The sequence below is a fragment of the Anolis carolinensis genome, chromosome 1 (genome assembly GCF_035594765.1).
Source record: "Anolis carolinensis isolate JA03-04 chromosome 1, rAnoCar3.1.pri, whole genome shotgun sequence".
NCBI lineage: Eukaryota > Metazoa > Chordata > Lepidosauria > Squamata > Dactyloidae > Anolis > Anolis carolinensis.
This window is the reverse complement of record NC_085841.1, coordinates 178,256,543-178,277,922: the sequence shown is the minus strand read 5'-3', so window position 1 is coordinate 178,277,922 and position 21,380 is coordinate 178,256,543. Positions and strand designations below refer to the sequence as shown.

Genomic DNA, 21,380 nt, shown 5'->3' with positions numbered 1-21,380 from the left:
TGGAGTGTGTCACTGAAAGTGGCTTACCATGTAAAATAACAATCCAGTTTTGCTCAGGCTGGTTCTGCACTACCAAATAATGCAGTTTGAACTTCATTATATAGTCAATGTAAAGCATATAATATAGTTAATTCTGCTTTACATGGGTTTACACTGACCATATAATGCAATACAAGCTGCATTATTTGGCAGTGTAGATCCAGCCTCTGAAATTATTGCTCCAGCTAGCAGTACATTGGATTATAGCTATAATCCAATTGACAGATAAGTGAAACTAATCTTATTAAAAGTGCTGAAAATTTGTTATCTGAATCAGTAGCAGGACAGGTGGCCCCCTATATCCCAGGATCTGATCCCAGATTATCTTCTTATCCCAGATTGTCTGGCAGTGGAGATTCATATAATCCAGTTTAAAGCAGATAATCTGTGATCAGATCCTAGGATATAGTGCAGTGTAGAAGGGGCCTATGTCAGTATATTTCTTTTAGTATTGGAGTGTATTTGCAGTGCACACACAGTGAATTTGCTAGATGTCCCTCTGAATTTGAGCTCATAGTTCCCAAGAATAAATATATTTACTTGCTACAAGCCAGCAAACATGACCTCAAATTTGTATTTCTGGATTTTAATTGAGAATATGGCTTTTTATTACAAGTTGGGGATATTATTGGGTTAAAACAAGTGCTTTGAGAAAAAAGGCAGAATTTACATGGAATGCAATAACGCTAGAAAGAGCAGCTTTTGCTAGATCAGGCATGTGTAACATGATAAGCTTCAGAAATCCATGAACTGGTTGAAGGGAATTTCTGTTCTCTTCAGCTATGCCTTTGAGGTTGCACTCTATATAACCAAAGCACTCACACATGTATGTCGGTATGCCTATCTTCAGTATGCTTCTTGTTTCTTTGAAATGAATTGGGGGAAGACATTTTTTCAGAGGACCCTAAGCTTTCATCCTCCCCTCAGAGCAGATCATGCGCCACTTATCCCAAGGCTGATCTGGAGTTTAGACTGGATTTCTAGTTTTGAGTAACTCTTGATTTTCTGCATTTAAGATCAGATTTCCCTAGAGCAGTGATTCTGGGGTCCGCAGATGTTTTTGGCCTTTAACTCCCAGCTGGTAAACTGGCTGGGATTTCTGGGAGTTGTAGGCCATAAAGATCTGGGGACCCCAGGTTGAGAACCACCTAGAGTGACCCAATAATATTTTCTACATGCTGTTACCATGCAAATTGGATTTTGATCCATGATGTCTGATGTCGTCACTTAGAATTGTTAAAAAAATACAGTCTTTATGAACACAAACTTGCCTTTTCCAGTTACAGAAGATTTATTGGAGGAGACATATATTCTGAAATGAGTTTAAGATGGAAAAGAAACAATGCCTTTGATTGTTCTGTCTTGCGATTCTTTCCCCACTGTAGATAGTGGAGAAGAATGCTGATCCAGAGCATATGTTGCTGTCTTACTTAAGGAAAAGACGTATCCTTTTCTTGGTTGTAAGAGTCCAGAAATCTTTTCAACGTGTGTGTATGTGTGTGTGTGCTTGACAGGGTAACACTCCCCCTGAGGACACAGGTCCGCAGTTTGGGGGTCCTCCTGGATTCAGCGCTGACGCTTGAAGCTCAAGTATCGGTCAAGTATCGGTGGTGGCCGGGTGGACTTATGCACAATTAAAGCTTGTGTGCCAACTGCAACCGTACCTTGAAAAGTCAGATCTGGCCATGGTGGTCCATAACTTAGTTACATCTCAAATTGATTACTGCAATGCACTCTATATGGGGCTGCCTCTGAAGATAGCTCGGAAGCTTCAACTAGTACAACGATTAGCAGCCAAACTGCTGACCAGGGTGGGTTATAGAGAACATACGACCCCCGCCCTCCTGAAGAAGCTTCACTGGTTACCTATTTGCTTCCGGGCCCAGTTCAAAGTGTAGGTTATTACTTATAAAGCTCTGCACAGTTCAGGTTCTGCCTATTTATGTGACTGCATCTCCCCTTATGAACCTCCTCTCCTCTCGATTCCTCCCCAATCGCAAGTGAGGCTGGTGGGGACAAGGGAAAGGGCCTTCTCAGTTGTCTCCCCAGGGAGATCAGACAAGCACCACCATTACAACATTTAGGAGGGATTTGAAGACATGGCTGTTTAAACAGACTTTTGTCAATGATTAGTCAGCACTTTAATGTGTACAAAGCCTTTGTTTATATGGCTATACCTCAATTTGGGTAGTAGACCTCTTTTAACTTATAGGAATGACTGTGTTTTTAACTAAAGTTTTGTAATTTTTATTGTTAAGTTTGTTTACTTGTGCTTTGGCTTATCTTGTTTGTTTATATATTGATTTGATGTGTTAATATTTGTTTATTTTATTTATGTATCTTATTTTATTCATGCTGTAAACCGCCCTGAGTCCCTCGAGGTGATGGGGCAGGTTACAAAAAAAGATTATTATTATTATTATTATTATTATTATTATTATTATTATTATTATTATTATTTATCTGTCCTGTTTCTCCTCCACTGGCTTTTCTTCTTTCTTCATACACACAGGTATGTGTCCATATGCACAGGTCCAAAAATACACCAGGCATGAAATATCCTTGATTAGCTGTGCAGTATTTTTCCTCACTCTGTTATGTAGCCCAAGGAATGGGTGTGTATGCATATCTGAATGAAGGCAAAGGAAAGGGGGAGTGCTGGCTCAGAGCACCAGGAGCAAGATAAATGCGATGTCACAGGTGGGAACTGCTATAACATGGAAAGGGTATAGAAACAACAACAATAATAACAGCAATTGATTATTTATTTAATTAATTATTTATTTACTTCATTTTTACCCTGCCTTTCTCAACCCCAGAGGGGACTCAAGTTGACTTACAGATCCGATCCAGCAAAAATTTGATGCCGCACAGGTAAACAATAAAACACATCTCATCAAAATATAAACAAATCAAATATATAAACAATTAAAACACATATAAATTATTTAAAAGATTAAAACCATATAAAATGCCGAGTCATGATCTCATGTCCAACTTGTGAACTTGTGTCAATTCTAGAGAAGGTGAATAAGTTTTAACTTTTGTGAACGTACTCTCAGGCTTTTAATCACAAAATAATTCCAACTACTGTAGAGTTCTGGTTATTTGACTTCTGGTTATCTGATGATCCATGTTATCTGAGGTACCAGGCCAGGACGCGTGGTCCACGGTGCTTGCTGGTGGGATGAGATGTGGCTGGTGTAGGCTTTCCCTCCCAGCAAGTACCCAGCGCCTGGCACTTTAAAGAAGCCTCGGTGCCTGTTGTTAAGCAGCAAGCACACACTGGGGCTTCTCTAAACGTGGCGCTTGGCAAGGGGAGGACCCTCCGCCCTTCGCCAACTGCCTGGCACTTTGGAGAAGCCCCGGTGTGTATTGCTAAGCAGCAAGCATGCACCAGGGCTTCTCTAAACCGGACCTCCCAATTATCCAACAGTTCCAGTTATCCGACATTCAGCCCGCCCGTTGAGGTTGGATAACCAGAACTCTACTGTACTATCTATGATAGCTGGAGTTGTTTATTGTTTTAGTGTTCTGTTTCAAAACAAGCTGAAACCTGTCCTAGTTAAATATTCATGAAAATTAAATAGACCTATATAAAAGTTCCTATCATGTAGTACAGTGCATGCAGTACCAGGGCTTTAGTTAGGGGAGAGTTTTAGAGGTTCATCCCCCCCCCCATTTTTTCAGGTTTAAAAAAATGGTTTACTTATAAATTTTAACTGGTTAACCAAATCCCCATGAGTGTCTACTGAAGTTTATTTGTCTTGAGTGTCTACTGAAGTTTATCGATGGAGCCTGATTTCTACATTATTTTGCGTTATGGAACTACTCTTCATGATTCGCTAACCCCCCCCCCCCCCCCAAAAATTATTTTCTGGCTACAGCCCTATGCAGTACTACCAACATCTTTCAACCTGAAAACAGGGGATCTACCTGTTTTGGATATTCAAAATGTTATCCTAAGAATTTTAAAAATAGTCTTTCTTTAGAGCCAGCTAGTTCCCCAAGGAATAATCTATATCCATTAGAATTTATTGCCATCAAATATATGGACAATATGAAACAAGTTTGTCCCTGGTGCAATGGGATCATGGGTGAAAAAGAATGAAATGAGAACACATGTGCACTCAGTGTATAAATTTGCCCTGCGTCAAAGCATTTGCTCCTTAACTGCAGCTTTTTTAGTCCACCTCACAGGTACCAAATATGGCTGTGGTGGAGGTGGTTGCGGGGCCTGCACCGTAATGATATCAAGATATGAATCGGCTACTAAGAAGATAATGTATCCTTTTGAAGAGGCTGATAAACTGCACACTAGAATTATTACTAAATATGCTTCTGGCAGCCTTTGGTCTTCCTCCCACACAAACAAAGGCAACCTGCTTTTAAACTTAGTGCTGAGGAATGATAGTGATAGCTCACCATGAAGTGGGGTGACTGGAATTGTATTGGGAAAGAGAGCTAGTAGATAGAAATGAACTTTCAGACTTGTCACTTTTATCATTAGAAAATAAATAACAGATTGAGATATTGCATAGTTGTTTCAATCTATGACAGGCTTTCACAACCTGTGGCCCTTCACATGTTTTTGGACTTCAGCACCTAGAATCCCTGACCATTGGATAAGCTGGCTAGGGCTTCTGGGAATTGGAGGCTCAACTACTTGGAGGGCCATAGGTTGGTGGAGCTCTGATTTATGGCCTTGTCTAGACTTGGCCAAAAACCTTTACTCACTACAAATGGACCATTGACTGTCTTCATGACACACAGCAGCTTCTGTTGACTTTTGGGGGGTATACTTTGATTTTTCCATGCTTTAAGAAAAGTTGAGGGCTACTCCAGAATTTGCTTGTACATTAGACTATCCAGGGACTTTGGGGCAGCCTGGGCAGCTGGATTAGGTCCAGTTTAGCCCAACCTACTGTCCAGTTGGACACTGCTGCCATCACCCTTTCATCTTCACTCCCAGCCAGCCATTGAGCTCCATCTGAATTCCTGGCTGTCATAGGCACATCTGCAGATATTTAGATGGAGCGCACACACGCCCGCAAGAAGGAAGGGTCCCATATGACTTTTCAGTTATGGCTCAATAATGAAAATGTTCCTTGCCATGCTGTACTTCATAACCACCCTATTGCTCTCATTGGGTTCCTGGCATGTGGACATCAGGCAAGTAAAGTAAGCTTTCAGTGGCCAGAAGAAGTATTTTAAAATAAAAGAAAACTAAACAAAATAAAACAAAGTAAAAGAACACATCAAAGAACTGGTATGGATTGTTTCAAACTGCTCATTTTTTGTTTTAGTCACAGCTGTCAGTGGATATATTTTTAGTCAAGTAAAACAGTAATAGTTGTCATAATACAAAATTGTGAATAGTGACATTGTTCTGTTTGACACATAGTGCTCTGTTGAACTTTGATTAATTACATATATTAGATAAAGAGGGACCAATTGTGCCTACACAATTTTTTCTCCTTTTAGCTGAGCATAGTAAGAAAACACAAAAAATACTTGCTGAACAACTAGATCCTGTTTCAGTACCTTCCAATCTGTTAAAATGCTGCAGCTACAGTACAAACAGTTCTTCCTGTAATCCAGCAAACAAAAAGATAAAGGTTTTCCCCTGACATTAAGTCTAATTGTGTCCGACTCTGGGGTTGGTGCTCATCTCCATTTCTAAGCCAAAGAGCCAGTATTGTCAGTAGACACCTCCAAGGTCATGTAGCCAGCATGACTGCATGGAGCGCCGTTACCTTCTTGCCGGAGCGGTACCTATTAATCTACTCATGTTTGCTAGGTTGGCAGAAGCTGGGGCTAACAGTGGGAGCTCACTCCACTCCCCGGATTCGAACCGCCAACCTTTCAGTCAGCAAGTTCAGCAGCTCAGCTGTTTAACCTGCTGTACCACTGGGGTACCTATTCAACCATGACAAATAATACAGTTAAATAATATATTTCCAATAATGGTAAATATGCTCTCCTATACAATCTAAGCCATTATTCAGCCAACGCATGCTTGATTCCCATATGTTCACTGTATGGCGCTGCAGTTGTCACTGTGGAAGGAATTGGAAATACAAAAACCAGGATTCATCCAGTTCAGGTAAATGCATGTGGCAACTTCTTTTCTGTAAATTTCAACTCGGTAGTGCTGTAAGAATACATGATTGTGCACAGTAACACTTTGTATCTTGATGCAGAAGGCAGGGTATGGCACGAAGCCTAAATCCAGCGTTCAATAGGAGTCCACATGTAGAAATGTTCACTCCAGTTGTCTCAGATACAACATTCAGACTCATGCAACTGACAACCAAGCAAAGAGGAGCTAGTGTAGACATGGGCAAACTTTGGCCCTCCAGGTGTTTTGGACTTCAACTCCCATAATTCCTAACAGCTTATTGGCTGTTAGGAATTGTGGGAGTTGAAGTCCAAAAGACCTGAAGGGCTGAATTTGCCCATGCACTAATAATAGATATTTCGTGGTACTGGTGACCAACATTTTAGCTTTTAGCAGCTTGGCAAAAAAGGTGTGTTTCGTGTTTTAATTTACTTGTCACAATTTTTCACATTTTTTATCTCACCTTTTCTCAAGGCATGGATAACAATCTTCCTGGTGGTCTCCCATCTTGGCATTGTCAAGACCTCCTTAGTTTTAACAAGATAGTCTCATTTTGTATGGCAGGCAAAGCCCAGGGACATCTGTGAGATCATTTGGACATCCATTTTTCAGGCTGAGGGTTTAGCTCTTCCTGCTGAATGTTTGTTCTAACTTACTTTTCTTTTTAATATTACTATTTAAAACTCTTTATGCCTATTTATAATTCCTTATGTGAAATTGTGAGTTTTCTTGAGGGAATTTTCAGGATCTGAATTGCAGGACATAAGTAAATAAGTTAACCACATCATGAATTTGGGATATTGGGGTGCCCTTTTTTGGCTTATTGGGGATAAGGCATCCTGTCTACAGGTAGTGATCATTCCCATTGTAAGTTCAATGAGCCACAGACCTTCCACTCATGGTTTGTTTATGGTGATTCCTGATTCCACTAATCTGATTTTCCAATGAGTGTGGTGCCCTTTTGTATTTCAGCACAGCTGTACCCCCGAATTAGCCAGTTGCTTGACCGTGTTGAGACAGATTGTGGTAGATTGTATGTGATTATACTGGAGTGCCTTGGTGTCTTGGTTTTTATGACACTTTGTAAACACTAAGCCAGACCATGGCAACCTTTCTAATCAGTCTCATTTTCTACTTCACTAATCTTTTTTTTTTTAAAAAAAATCTGCTTACATAAAATATTTAAATAAAGGGGGTTTAGTTACCTTGTAGCAAGTTTTTTATTGTCCTAGGAACGAATTGCTAAAAGCCATGGGTCTCAGTGTGGCTTCTGCACCCCTGGAATGGTGATGTCCATCTATGCTTTGCTGCGTAACCACATGGAACCCACATCAGATCAAATAATTGAAGCCCTAGCAGGTAAGTGTTTTAGTGAGAACAAACATCTAGGAGGAAATTGTCCCCCAATGAAAGCCTTCACTTGGGTGGGGGGCAGAATGGTATTTGTGGAGGACACTGGCAGGGTTTGGGCTTCATGTTCATGGCACTCACTATAACCTGCAATGTCATTGGAGGGAGGGCCATTGGTGTTTGTGGAGGCGGGAGGCTGTCTGTGTAAGTGGACACCCCTATCACATGCACACATACATAACTTTTATTAGGTGTATAGATTAGAAGCACAATGTGTTTCATTGTTGCTTTTAACAGAAAAGTACTTTATACATTTGAAAGTGTGATATAAACAAATAAACAACAACAATATTTTATAAATGTTAAAGAGCCAGAGCAAACATGGGCAAACTCTGACCCTCCAGATGTTTTGGACTTCAACTCTAACAATTCCTAACAGCCTACCAGCTGCTAGGAATTGTGAGCCTTGAAGTCCAAAACACCTGGAAAGCAGAAGTTTGGCCATGCCTGGGCTGAACTCATTGAGATGTAAATTCAATCGTTTGGGTTATTGGAAGAAATAATTATTAATATCTTTTATTGTTTATCTAGGTAATTTATGTCGCTGCACTGGTTACCGACCTATTATTGATGGCTTTAAGACCTTCTGTAAGGTAGGAATCGATGTGTGTGTGTGTGTGTGTGTGCGTGCACGCGCGCATATGCATATGATGCAGCAGATGTGATAATAGTATTTGGGTAGATTTTATCAGTTTATACTGTGGTGCCTTATTATATTATTCCCTTGGAGGCAAGCATAAACAATGGTAGCTATACTGGATTAGCAGCTTTCCCTTACAAATTTTGAATCCAGTGCCCAGTCTCTGCTGGCCTATCTATCAGAAGAAACTTCTGGGGTCTAACCCAGCTGTAACTAATTCTTTAGCAAGGGAAGAACCTGGGATACTTTTCCTGCCCAAAGGACTGGTCCAGTAATCCCTTGCCAAAGCCTGCCATTAAGTCCTGAAACCAGTTTCTTATCAGATGACCCAAGGATGTTTTATTTAAGCCAAAGGCTGAAAATAGAGGTCACTAGTAGCACCAGAAACAGGAACATGATCTTGTGACAACCTCCAGAGCCTGAAATCACTTACTGGGGGGAAAAACTCACATACTCCAGAGATGTCATATTCAGTTGTCAGCTCTGTGGACAGTCCCACAAACAGTAATCTTCAGCTGTTGGAGCTGCTTAACTGGGCATGCTGGCTGTGGTATGAATCTTTTCCCTAAAAGCTATGGGTGCTTCCAGATAGTGCCAAAATCCATGCCAAAGTAAGTTTTAAAGACCTGCTTTGGTGCGGATTCCCATCCCCACTCCCCCCCCCCCCCCCCGCCCCCCAAAAACAACCAGGGCAAGTTATGGTGGCCAGGTAAAATTTACTTTATTTTTAGGTGTAAATGGGCCCCCCAAAAGGTTTGGGATGGCAATGGGAATTCCCAGGACTACCCAAAAGTGAATCCTCACAGACCCAATACCCCATTAGACCCAGACCTTTCAAGAAGTCCCGTGTCTAATGTTGTATCTAATTAACTTAGGTTAACTTAGGTTATTCCGAATTAATTCGTGTTCACTGGAGGCGTCATTTGTACGCCTCCGGTAAAAACTCAAACAGGTCCCGAGATATGGGCCTGTCTGGATAGGCCCAAATGTGAAAGGACCCAAAGGGATACACACTGTAATACACTTTTAGCCCACAAAGTCTAATACAAGTTGTTGGAAGCCACAGGTCTCAGGCCTGCTCCATTTCAACCTTCTCCAGGGGAAAGTATATTGAAATTTTGAGTGCTATTTTGAGAAGTGACTGAAGAAGTTATTTCCCTGTTTAATATATCTGGTAGGATTTTTTTTTAATTGAAGGGCATACTCTGAAGATCTATGATTGATGTTTAATATATCAAGATGAATAACATCACCAAACTTGTCTCTGTGGTATCAGAAGGCATCTCCTCTAGTCTCAGGTTTTGGTCTTGAAATCATAGACCTTGGGATAGACCTGGCCTGGCAGCCCTTCATTCACATGCTGGATTGATTTTCTCATAGAAAGATACTATTCAGGTAGGGGACTAGCACAATAGCAAGTACAGAAATGCAACGTTTACTAGAATCAGTGTTAAATTATTTCCAATGAAACAACTGTTTAGCTGTAGTTGGTTGCAAATGTGAAATGCTATCAAACAAATAAATCTGATTTCTTTCAAAGGAGATAAATGGGATGCCACATTGCTGTTGTAGAATTCTTACATTGTGATTGAACAAAATAATTGTAGAAACATTCCCCTATACAGGCACTCCCTGGGTTACAAAAATCTGACCTTCAAATGTTTCCTAGTTAAGAACGGGAATGAGATGACAGGAAGTGAGAGAAATTACACCACGGGAGGGAAATTCACTCCTGGAAGAATTGTCATGGGGAAAATGTGTCTCCGCTGAAGCTTGATCACCAAATCTTGTTTCCACAACAAGCTATTTAAAAAAAAAATCCAATTATCACAGGGACAGAAAGTGATTTGAAATATTCTGAAGAGGGGCACAGGCAGCAAAACAAACAGCATGGGGGTTAACCCTTCCCTGTGCTATCCAAAGCGCGCTCTCTCTCTCTCTCTCTCTCTCTCTCTCTCTCTCTATATATATATATATATATATAGTGTAACTGCAGCCACACACACACACATACACACACACACACACACATGTGGCTACAGTTACACTTAAAAATGTACTTGTTATGAATTACAGACAAATTCAACTTAAGAACAAACCTATGTTGTTTGTAATTGGGGACTGTCTGTATACAGTATATTTGGGCGTAATTTTCTGATTAGCTAAAATCCAGATCCAATTCCTTTTCATAACCATGTGAATCTTCTGTTCCATCTTTATTTAAATTGCTGCACTAATATTTAACTGAACGTTCTTTTTTGTTCAGGAATCAGTTTGTTGCCAAAATAAAGAGAATGGGGTTTGTTGCTTAGACCAAGAAGACCAGCTATCTCTGTTACCTAACAAGGAAGAAAATGTAAGTTACAGATTAATATGCTCATGTTTGTTTGATCAATAGATTTCAGGCAGCATAGGAGGGAGCCACGCCACTGGGGAGGAGGTGAGCCGGCAGGCTGAGAAGAGGAATGAGGCAGATGAGGGCTGGATGAAAGAGCCGAAAGGGCTGCGTCCAGCTTGCGGGCCTGGGTTTGCCCATGCCTGCTATAGATGATATATATGATTGGAAGAGATGGGGGAGAGACTGGAGTTAATTCCAAAAGCCTGAGGCCCCTTCTATACTGCCATATAAAATCCAGATTATCTGGTTTGAAGTGGATTATATGTCAATATAGACATGTAATCCAGTTCAAAACAGATAACGTGGACTGTCTGCTTTGATAATCTGGATTATATGACAGTATAGACGGGACCAGTCAGTGGGGTAACGAGGCTTATGCTGGAACTACACTGTCTTATACCCCATGATCTGATACCACATTATCTTCTTATTTCAGATTATCTGTCAATGTAATATATATAATCCAGTTCAAAGGAGATAATTTGGAATCAGATCCTGGGATATAGGGCAGTGTAGATCCAGCCATAGGCATCTTCTACACTGCCAGATAATCCAGGTTATCAAAGCAAAAAATCTATATTATCTGATTTGAACTGGATTATCTTAGTCTACACTGCTGTATAATCCAGTTTAAAGCAGATGATGTGGATTTTATACAGTTGTGTAGAAGGGGTCTTAGCATGCTCCTCCTGTTGCTGACTAATGGTATCTGATTCCAGCACTTACTCTCATAATGATTGAATAGCCATTCTTTAAAGTCAAACTGCAATCTGCTTGGTTTAAATTTAATTTAAATTTAATTTAAGATGTCCACCATTTTTGTGTTCCACTGGAATATCTCACATATTTTTATTTCAGAATGGTTATTGCCAAATGAAATGTGCTCACTTGCCTGTGTAATTTTTTTCTTGTTTTCATTTTACTATTTCAAGACTTGTACAACACTGTTTCCTGCAGAAGAATTCCAGCCCTTGGATCCCACCCAAGAACTGATTTTTCCTCCAGAACTCATAGTAAGAACATTTGGGAAACACAGAGTATATGAGTTTGGGCAGTTCTCACCATCTTTTAAATGTATATAAGGGGTGAACACTGAGTATGTAGCAAAGAAAATATTTGATTGGTTTACTGCCTGTGTCATATGTTGCTGTCAACCTCTCGAAGGTAAGATGAACCCTTCCACTTGGTAAGTTATCGTGTTGACTTGCACAAAATTGAATAGCCAAATGTTTTACAGGCCTGGATTTAACCATTTCCAGGCTCTTCTACACTAACCATATAATACAGCTTGAAGCTGACTTGCGGCCAGGGTGGCTAAAAATGCACACCACTCTGGCCATTACAACGCACATCAAAGGAGATACCACATTTTTACAAAAAGTCTGCAGCATGGGACAATATGTCCCAGATACAACGTGAAATGAGCTTCACAAAATGTGGAGCATATTGTAGACACCTGCCCCTCCTAAAGGATCCAGAATGGGGATTGTTGAAAAGGCTAAGGCCCCTTCTATATTGCCATATAATCCAGATTATCAAAGCATATAATCCACATTATCTGCTTTGAACTGGATTATATGAGTCTATACTGTCATATAATCCAGTTCAAAGCGGATCATCTGGATTTTATATGGCAGTGTAGATGGGGCTTAAGACACCTCCTGGAAGGGGTAATTGGCTATCTCCACTGCTAACTGTCACTTTCCCATCTTCTTTCACCCCCAATGTGCACTGATACTCCAAAATAGGGGGGGGGGGGGGGGGAATGTTCAATGTAATCCTCTTCCTGGCCTCAAACCATTTCTAGACTCTCAATCTATTCACCCTGCAGCAAAACCAGTTTATTTATTTAGTTATTTACCATATTTATATCCCACCTTTCTCAACCCTTGGGGGGATTCAAGGCAGCTTACTTCTGGCATTACATAGTGCCTACAGCATAAACATAAAAGTTACATTAAATTAAAATAAGCATACATAAAACCTGTTTAAATACAATCCAGTGTTAAGATACAGCATCCAAAAAGCAAGGTCTAAGGCCGATCCAGAGTCAATTTCACAATTTCAAGTAAACCTACTGCACATGGTGCTTCTCAAAGGCCTGCTCCCAAAGCCAGGTTTGACTGTCTTTCTGAAAGCCAGGAGGGAGGGGGCTGACCTAACATCACTTGGGAGGGAGTTCCTGTTGAACTGCTTCTAAGCTAGATTGCCAGTGCAAGAGTGTCCTTTGTCTGTATTGATCGCCATACAACAAAGATTATGGACATCTGTCCCAAGGCACTTTTGGGGTAATTGTTTAGCTTATGAGTTTGCATATTTACTGTTCCTCCTTAATGATCTCTGGAGCTTTGTGTGAAATAAAAAGGCAGCTTAACAAACTCCAGTTTCACTTATCACCACTGCATGACCCTTGAACCAGTTCAAATATTGACCTGGATTTCAGCAGATAAAGATTCCTGCTTACATAAAACTCCAAAATTGTCTTAAAACTGGGGTGTGTAATGCTTTTGGCTATTTCTGAAACAGTTTGCTTTCTCACAATAGTTTTCTGAACACTTAGTTCTCAGCACCAGTCATTCCCATCATGGTGAGATATGAACCCTAATGCTGAGAGTGTTTGCAAGTTCCTTTTGTTGAGCAGGGCTATCTGCCAAGCTCACAGACTTGCCAAGTTCTCTTCTTCTCGTCCTCCAGAGAGGAAATCCCTGAGTGAGCAAACAGCCACAGATACATCCAATCCAAACCACATATTCTAGCAGATATGGCATGTGTTTTGCTTCACTGATGTAACAGCGGTTAGTCCTGCCACCGTCTCAATACAGTGATACCTTGACTTAAGAGTTTAATTTGTTCTGTGACCAAGCTCTTAACTCAGAAGCTCCCACTGAAATGCTATTAATTTGTTTTGGCCCCTGACCTCCCATTTTTTGTTACATGTTTTTAAATAAGAAAATGTACTTTATAAATAACAAATAATGTATAAATGTACATTCACATGGAACAATAAAAAAGAAAGATCACCTTTAATATGGTAGAAGCACAAATTTGTGGCAAGGAAGCACAAAGAGACTAGGCAGAAGCATCATTTTCTTCATTCCAGCCTCCCTCCCTCTCTTGCTCTCTCTTCCTCTCTCTCTGCATGAAGCCAAACATACCAGAAATAAAAACCACACAAAATCAACTAACCCGAAGTTCCTCAAAGCAGATGAAAGCAAAGTGGACAGCAATCTCCCAAAGCAGACAAGAGCGCAAGGCACAGAGGCTGCTGTCTTGAAGCCCGAAAGCCCTCTGGCGCTCGCTCTTATTCTAAACACTGCTCTTGTGTCAAAGTGAAACCTGGGCCAAACAACCACTCTTACTCAAAACGCTCTTAAATTTAGATGCTTAAGTAGAGGTTCCAGTGTATTTGTCTGGGGCTCTGTCTACACTGATCATTGGAGTTTATTTATTTATTTCAATTATTTATACCCCGCCCTTCTCACCGGAGGGGACTCAGGGCGGCTTACAGGTGGCAATTGATGCCGTTACACCATTATACAATGAACTAAAATGTTAAAACAGTTAAAACAGTCATAAAATACAATATATAAAGTTTAAAACAATGCAAAGTGCTTATGCCATTCATCCACCAGACCTTATACAAGAGCCGTAATTCAGACCACGTCGAAGCTAACACATGCTTGTTCTTCAAATGCCTGCGTACATAGCCAGGTCTTCAGTTTTTTTTTTAACCCCAAAAGGGATGGGGCCTGCCGAATGTCACTGGGGAGGGAGTTCCACAGCCGGGGAGCCACCACCGAGAAGGCCCTATCTCTCGTCTCCACCAGCCGTGCCTGTGAGGCAGGTGGGCCCGAGAGCAGGGCCTCCCCAGATGATCTTAAGGTTCTTGTAGGCTCATAGGGGAAGATACGTTTGGACAGGTAAATTGGACCAGAAACGTTTCAACCTGATATTGAATAAAGTGTTTCTTTTTTGCAGTACTGATGATTACATAGGAAATCCTGGAAGCAATTTGAGGCCCAAATAATGGTTATACAAACCACAGAGCACTGATGCACATTAAGGGCTTTCTTTTGTGCACTTTCATGGCAGTTTGTTGTCTAGCCCTCGCAGCTAGAAGCTAGCTTTGAATGAAGCTAGATGAGGCCTGAGTGAACAAGCACTAGGTAATGTAGTGCGCAAATAGCATCACAAGCCCTATTTACACTGCCGTATAATGTAGACTCATATAATGCAGTTCAATGCAGTTAAGCTGCATTAAATGGGTCTTATCTACACTGCCATAGCATGCAGTTTCAGAATGCAGCTTAATTACATTGAACTGGATTGTTTGAGCCTACATTGCCATATAATGCAGGTAAACTGCATTCTGAAACTGCATGATATGGCAATATAGATGGAACCTGTCTACACTGACCATATAATGCAATTTCAAACTGCATTATATGACAGAATAGATAGAACCACAATGATAAGGGAGACAAGCTATGTGTGATACCTCCATACACAGATTGCTCCAAACCACCCTAAACTAGTCTGCCGCCCCTAGGTCTATAAACAGAATGCATGGTCAAGCAGCATGCTCAATTAGATTGCTCATCGTGAGAGGAACATCTCACAGCAAGGATGCCTTGTGGAATAGAATACTAATGATGATGATTGTGTTAAGACCCAGTGCCTGAGTAACAGAGATAACTGAATTCACTGATAACCTAAATGCTGGATTTGTTTGTTTTTCTTTTCAGAAAATGGTTGAAAATCAGACAGGGCAAACTCTTATTTTTCACGGAGAAAGAACAACATGGATTTCTCCTGTGAATCTAAATGAGCTTCTGGAATTGAAAGCGAAGTACCCGCAAGCTCCTCTTGTAATAGGGAATACTTCCGTTGGTACGTAAAGCATTATTCCACGTTCAACAGAAATATTTTCTTATGATGATCCACTGCAAACTAGTCAATAGTTTGTGCGAAATCACTTCTGGATCCTTCAGTCATGGGACAGGGTTTCACAAGCAAAAGAGCGATCTTCATTTTTAAAATATAGAATTCCTGCAGAATTTGATAAGGTACCGGCAAGTGTAGTAGTTTTAACAGTGGACTGTGACTCTGGAACCAGGTTTGAATTGCTGCTTGGCCATGGAAACCTTTGACAAGACACTCACACTCAACCTCAGAGGAAGGTAAAATCAAACCAAGGCAAAGGCAAGTCTTCTCTGAACAAATCTTGCCAAGAAAATTGCATGATTAGCCTTAGTGTTACTATGAGTCAGCCATACTTTGTGTCCATCAGGACCATCCTATCATTAGAATCAGGCAGTCACCTCAGGAGCAGCTATTAGATATCACAATAGGATGACAAATTCCTAGCAATTTAATTTATTATTTTACAAACAGAGTAGGAAGAAGTGATTGTGGGATTTTTTTATGCCAGATGCCAAAAGAACTTGGTTGACTTGGAATCTGAGTCACTTTTAATTTGGGTGAGTACATGTAAGAACCATTTGCTGCGCTGCTTCAGAAAACCCAAAGGTCAGTTCTACAACTATATGAAAAGTCATATAGTTGAGTCTTTTCAGTGGTGATTCCACCTGTTTGGAATATTGGGCTGGGACATCTTACTTGGGCAAGAATATCTCCTTTCATATATAGTTTTTGCCAGTAACTAAAGACTTTGCTTCATCGTGGTGTCTGTGAAAATCGCACATATGGGTTTGCTCTGCACATGTGCAGCTATTTGGAATAATAATGCCCATTGTCATAATAATGCCCATTATCATTGCTGCTATTTGGAATAGCTGCGCATGCACAGTGAAAATCCATATGTGCGATTTTTACATATCACCACTCGAAGAAATACAGTTACAGGTAAGCAACCCTTACATATGCTTAGTCTTGGTTCATTAATAATGGTATGTTTTAATATAACGTCAGTTTGTTTTTTAAAATTACATTTTTTATTTTCCTTGTTTAGTACACTGGTCCAGCTTTTGAATGTTGTCAGCTGAAAATCGCAAACTTTCTAAGTATTTAATAAACAGATGAATATATTTCAAAAGATAGTTGAAATGGTGATCTTCCACATTTTCCTTACTCCTAAATCTGATTGTTACATTTTACCTCTTAGGACCTCAAATGAAATTTAAAGGTGTATTCCATCCAGTTATCATCTCACCCACCAGAATATTGGACCTCCATGTGGTGAAACACACAGGAGATGGTCAGTAAGCTTCATTTAACCCTTTTGGGTACCATGTAAGAGAGAAACCAGGGCCGGTTCATCATTGAAGCTATTGAAGCTGTGCTTGGGGCACAGCCCTTGGGGGGCGCTCTCTAGACAGCAGCGGCGGTGGCGGCGGCAGTGACCATCAAGTCGCTCACCGCGGAACGAGGAAGTCCTCGCTCTTATCGCGAGATTTCGCGAAATCTCGCGAGAAAGCAAGGCTTTCCTGGAGGCCTTCGTAGTTCCGCAGCTGGAGAGCGCGCCGCCGCCGGTATGTTGGGGGGGGGATTTCGGGGGGGGGGGCGGCCCTAGTTTTGCTTACATAGCAAAAAAACCTAGGGCTGCCTTTGAGAGAAACCATGTTAAGAGCAGTGGGAACAGTTCAAGGGTGTTCTTTGTGATCTATACAACAACATCTTTTAGTTCTAAATTGAGCTGTGAGACTTGAGCTTCTGAAGATTTCCAGCATGTATTGATCTAAACATGAGAAAACCCATGCCTGTGAAAAGCACTTATTAAATTGTGACAGTACATGGCCAACACAGTTCCCCAAGTCCTGAGTTTTTTAAATCTGTTTTTAAAATTTGTGCATGCATTTAAATAAGTTACTTTTTAAAAAACCTGATAGAAAGCTTCTCTAGAAATCTTCAGTGGATGTTGTCCATAGAACCATGCTGGAGAAGAGGTTCCTAGAGAAAACATGTTAACCTGATCTGCAAATAATCAACTCTGCAAAAGTTTAACCTAAAATGTGGAGGGTGTACTGTTTTCCAAACAAAGTCTTTTTTGCAAAAGGAGTGCAGAAATGTGTTCCATATCTTTTGAACATTCTCCATTGGCTTCTAGCCAGTATTGCCAATTTATAAGCAACTGTGGCCACTGTTTTCCAGAAATCTATGGATCACAAACTTTTAAATAAAGTATTACAACATTGAATAAGTTTTACTTCTGAATTCTAAGCACATTTACAGAATTTAGTCACTGTAGGTCATAATAATGCCCATTATCATTGCTACTCCAGAAAAATTAATTTACCAGATTACGTCTGTGAGCCTTATAAAGCAGGATTTCTCATCCAGTTTTCCTTGGAACCTTAGTCTTCTGCAAGAAGTCAATAGGGAGTCACTCAAGAGGTCATGACTGAATATTTAATAAATGTTGTAAATAAAATAAAAAAGCATTTTAAGAGCTCCTCCAATGTAAAAAGGTTGAGAATGCTATATAAAGATACCTTGAAACAGACACATTTATACTGTGCAAACCTTGTGCTTTTAACTCAAAGAAAGGTTCATTGCATTGGGAAGTATTATTTACACATAGCATATCTCAGATGTGCCAAGAAAAGCTCAAAATTGATGTGATGTAACTTCTACTTTTGTTTTAAGCTGGTTGGGGGAAGGTTATCTTTGTTAGGGGTTTGAGGCTGAAGCACTGGGAATAAAACAACCAAATTTTGAAACTATATTGAGTGATTTAAACTATTTGGTTGTGAAAAATGATATTTTTCTTTGGCCTGGTTGATGTATGGAGAGGCTGCTAAAATGGTATTGTGGTCAGCATGCAAATTGTACCTTTCCCACCCCTGCTTTAATAAGTAAACATAATTCATCATTTTTCTTCATGCTATTCTTTAATAATTTAAAGAAGTGGAGGATTATAATCTGAATAAAATGGAAACCTATGTCTGCAAAATTATCTTCATATTTTGCGCTTTTCAGGACTAATCCTTGGAGCTGGCTGTAGCCTGACAGTGGTGAAAGATGCTTTGACAAAGGCTGTTTCAAAACTTGCAGCAGAGAAAACCAAGATATTCAGTGCACTCTTGCAACAGTTGAAAACTCTGGGTGGTCAGCAGATCCGGAATGTGGCTGTATGTTTTCTTAACTGAAGCACTGTTTTGCAGAGGCATAACTGTAAGAATCGGCTGCAGCAAATATTGTCCTAGGACACCATAAGAACCAGCGATGGTCCCTGGACCATTTGCCTGTGAATGAGCCACCGGCCACTAAATGCTGAAGAATTTCCAGGAAAGAAAGGAACAATTGTAGCCAATGGACACAAATATGGTACCAGTCCCTGGCGCACTGGGAAAAATAAATAATTGTTAGTCTCTCATATCAGACAACTTGAGACACGCAGTCGTAGTCTAGCAAATTTATTGTGGAATAGGCTGGTATCCCCAGAATCAGATATCATAATAAGTGTGTTAATTTGCAACAGAGATTTTGTAGCATCCAATCCTTCAGCCATCTAGATTGAGGATGCAAAGGGGGAAAAGTCCTGAATAATGAAGCAACACTCTTAGTTCTTCTATTCGCTTTATTTTTTCTTTTACTCCCTTTGACATGTCTGTATATCATTTTTTAACATGCAGGCCAATAACAACAACAACAACAACAACAACTTTATTTTTCTGTCCTGCCTCCATTTCCCCAAAGGGACTCTGGGCGGCTTACATGGGGACAAGCCCGATCCAACAAAAATTAAACCCAAACATAGATTAAAACATATCTCAATAAAATCAACAACATTACAAGACAATAACATAAAAAAAGCATCATCAATAGCAAAGTGAGAAATAATGGGTACTGAAATACTGGGGGAAAGGAATTGTGCAATAGAATTTCAGAACGTGTAAGTTTACAAAGTAGGTAGTATAGACTTCATCACAACACAAATAGTTGCTCCATTTCAGACCATGAATATTTTGTGACAGTACCTCCATAATGACCTAAATATTACCTATTGTTATTTTCAAGTCAACTTTGGCTTTTGTTGCATAGTGCAACCACTTACTACAATGCAGCCTGAGCCCTGCCACATGCACAATGGAGGACCTCCTACAGTGACACCAGAGGCACTCCAAGTGGCCAGCTTCTAGTCAAAGGAAATCTTGTATAATGCCAAGTTTTTAACTTTGTTTATATTTTTAAAAATACATTATAACTATTCTCAATTTGCTTCTGACATGATAAATAAATAAACTTTGGCTTACTATAACCCTTTGAATGAGAGAACTCCAAGAGATCCTGTCACATCCTCGAGGGAAACAATCCATCTGAAATCTCTCTTTCATGTTTCATTCATGTCTTGGTGCTGGTAAAAATAAATAAATAAATAAATAAACCCAGAAAAACTCCAGCAGGATCAGCCTGCAATCTTTTGTTTTTATAATGTTATGCAGAACATTCAACCAATCCAACTGCAATGTAATGCAATGTGTTAAAATGCAATGGATGCATGTTTAGGATAACATAAAAAAGGGGATTTTAAAGGAATAAAGGTTTCATGGTCCAAAGGGAGCAGGTTCCAAAGTGTGCTTTCCAAGCGAAAGCAATTCTCTTCCAAGGAGCTTCTGCTTTCTGCTATAACATACACACATGCACATGTTCCTGCAGTTCTCGTGTGCCTTCAGGTTTGTTTCCTGAGGTGTTTTCTTTGCTAGATTTTTTTCAGAGGTGGTTTACCTTTGCTTTCCTCTGAGTCTCAGAGAGAGTGACTTGCCAAAGGTCACCCCTTCACAGCTGTATAAAATCCACATTGAACTGGATTATAAGGCAGTGTGAACTCAGAAAACCCAGTTCAAAGCAGATATTGTGGATTATCTGACTTGTTATTCTGGGTTATATGGCTGTGTGGAAGGGCTCCCAGTGGTTTTCCACAGACAAGCAGGAACTTGAATCCAGAGTTGTAGCCCAATGCTCAAACCACTTCATAGACCTGTCTGTCCTTCACTGTTGTAGACCTTTGCATTGTTTTCCACTATATTGGAGAAGAGATACATTGATTTATGATGAGAATGCAGGAATGTTTTCCTCTTGTAGGAGCAGAATGTCTACTTGTAGATGTTCAGATCCTACCGAGCGTGCGTGCGCGCATGTGTGTATATATATTCATCCATTCATTCCTTCATACCCTTTTGCTTTAGATTAACTTCATCAATGACAGATTACAGTATATGTTTACTGAGAAATCAATATTATTTAATATACATTAATTTAATAAGCATTTCTCTTTTTTATTATTTTATTTTATTTTACCTTCATTTTATTTTACCTGCTAACTGCAACATTTACCCTCCCTTTTTGTAGTCTTTTGGAGGAAACATTATAACCAGAAGTTCAACATCTGACCTCAATCCTATCCTAGCAGTTGGCAACTGCATCCTCAATGTGGCATCACAAGGTAGGGTCGGAGACCATTCTCATGTGCCATTTAGTGTAGCTAACTTGATTCAGGACCCTGTCACACAGCCATATAACCCAGAATATCAAGGCAGATAATCCAAAATATCTGCTTTGAACTGGGTTATCTGAGTCCACACTGCCATATACTCCAGTTCAATGTGGATTTTATACAGCTGTGTGGAAGGGTCCTCAGATTATCCAGATATTAATTCAGTTGCAACTGACTAGAGATTTAAGAAGTCAATACTTTCTATCACAAAATACTTGATTGCATTATGTTAATATGCAATGCAACTTTATCTATTTGAACTGAAGACACATGTCTATGTGCAAACCTATTTCTGGTGCCTGCATATCATATTTGC

At 40.1% G+C, this 21,380-nt stretch overlaps 1 protein-coding gene across 1 annotated transcript in view; it reads left to right on the top strand.

The window, feature by feature from the left end:
* LOC100565481 (aldehyde oxidase 1-like) overlaps positions 1 to 21,380 on the top strand; it is a 60,474-nt gene that overhangs the window by 1,316 nt on the left and 37,778 nt on the right. Inside the window, 11 exon segments of the mRNA NM_001293248.1 lie at positions 1,425 to 1,482; positions 4,228 to 4,324; positions 6,037 to 6,145; positions 7,393 to 7,519; positions 8,102 to 8,163; positions 10,477 to 10,566; positions 11,541 to 11,621; positions 15,354 to 15,498; positions 16,733 to 16,825; positions 18,547 to 18,698; positions 20,920 to 21,013. Of these exon segments, the coding sequence (NP_001280177.1) occupies positions 1,425 to 1,482; positions 4,228 to 4,324; positions 6,037 to 6,145; positions 7,393 to 7,519; positions 8,102 to 8,163; positions 10,477 to 10,566; positions 11,541 to 11,621; positions 15,354 to 15,498; positions 16,733 to 16,825; positions 18,547 to 18,698; positions 20,920 to 21,013 (1,108 nt within the window).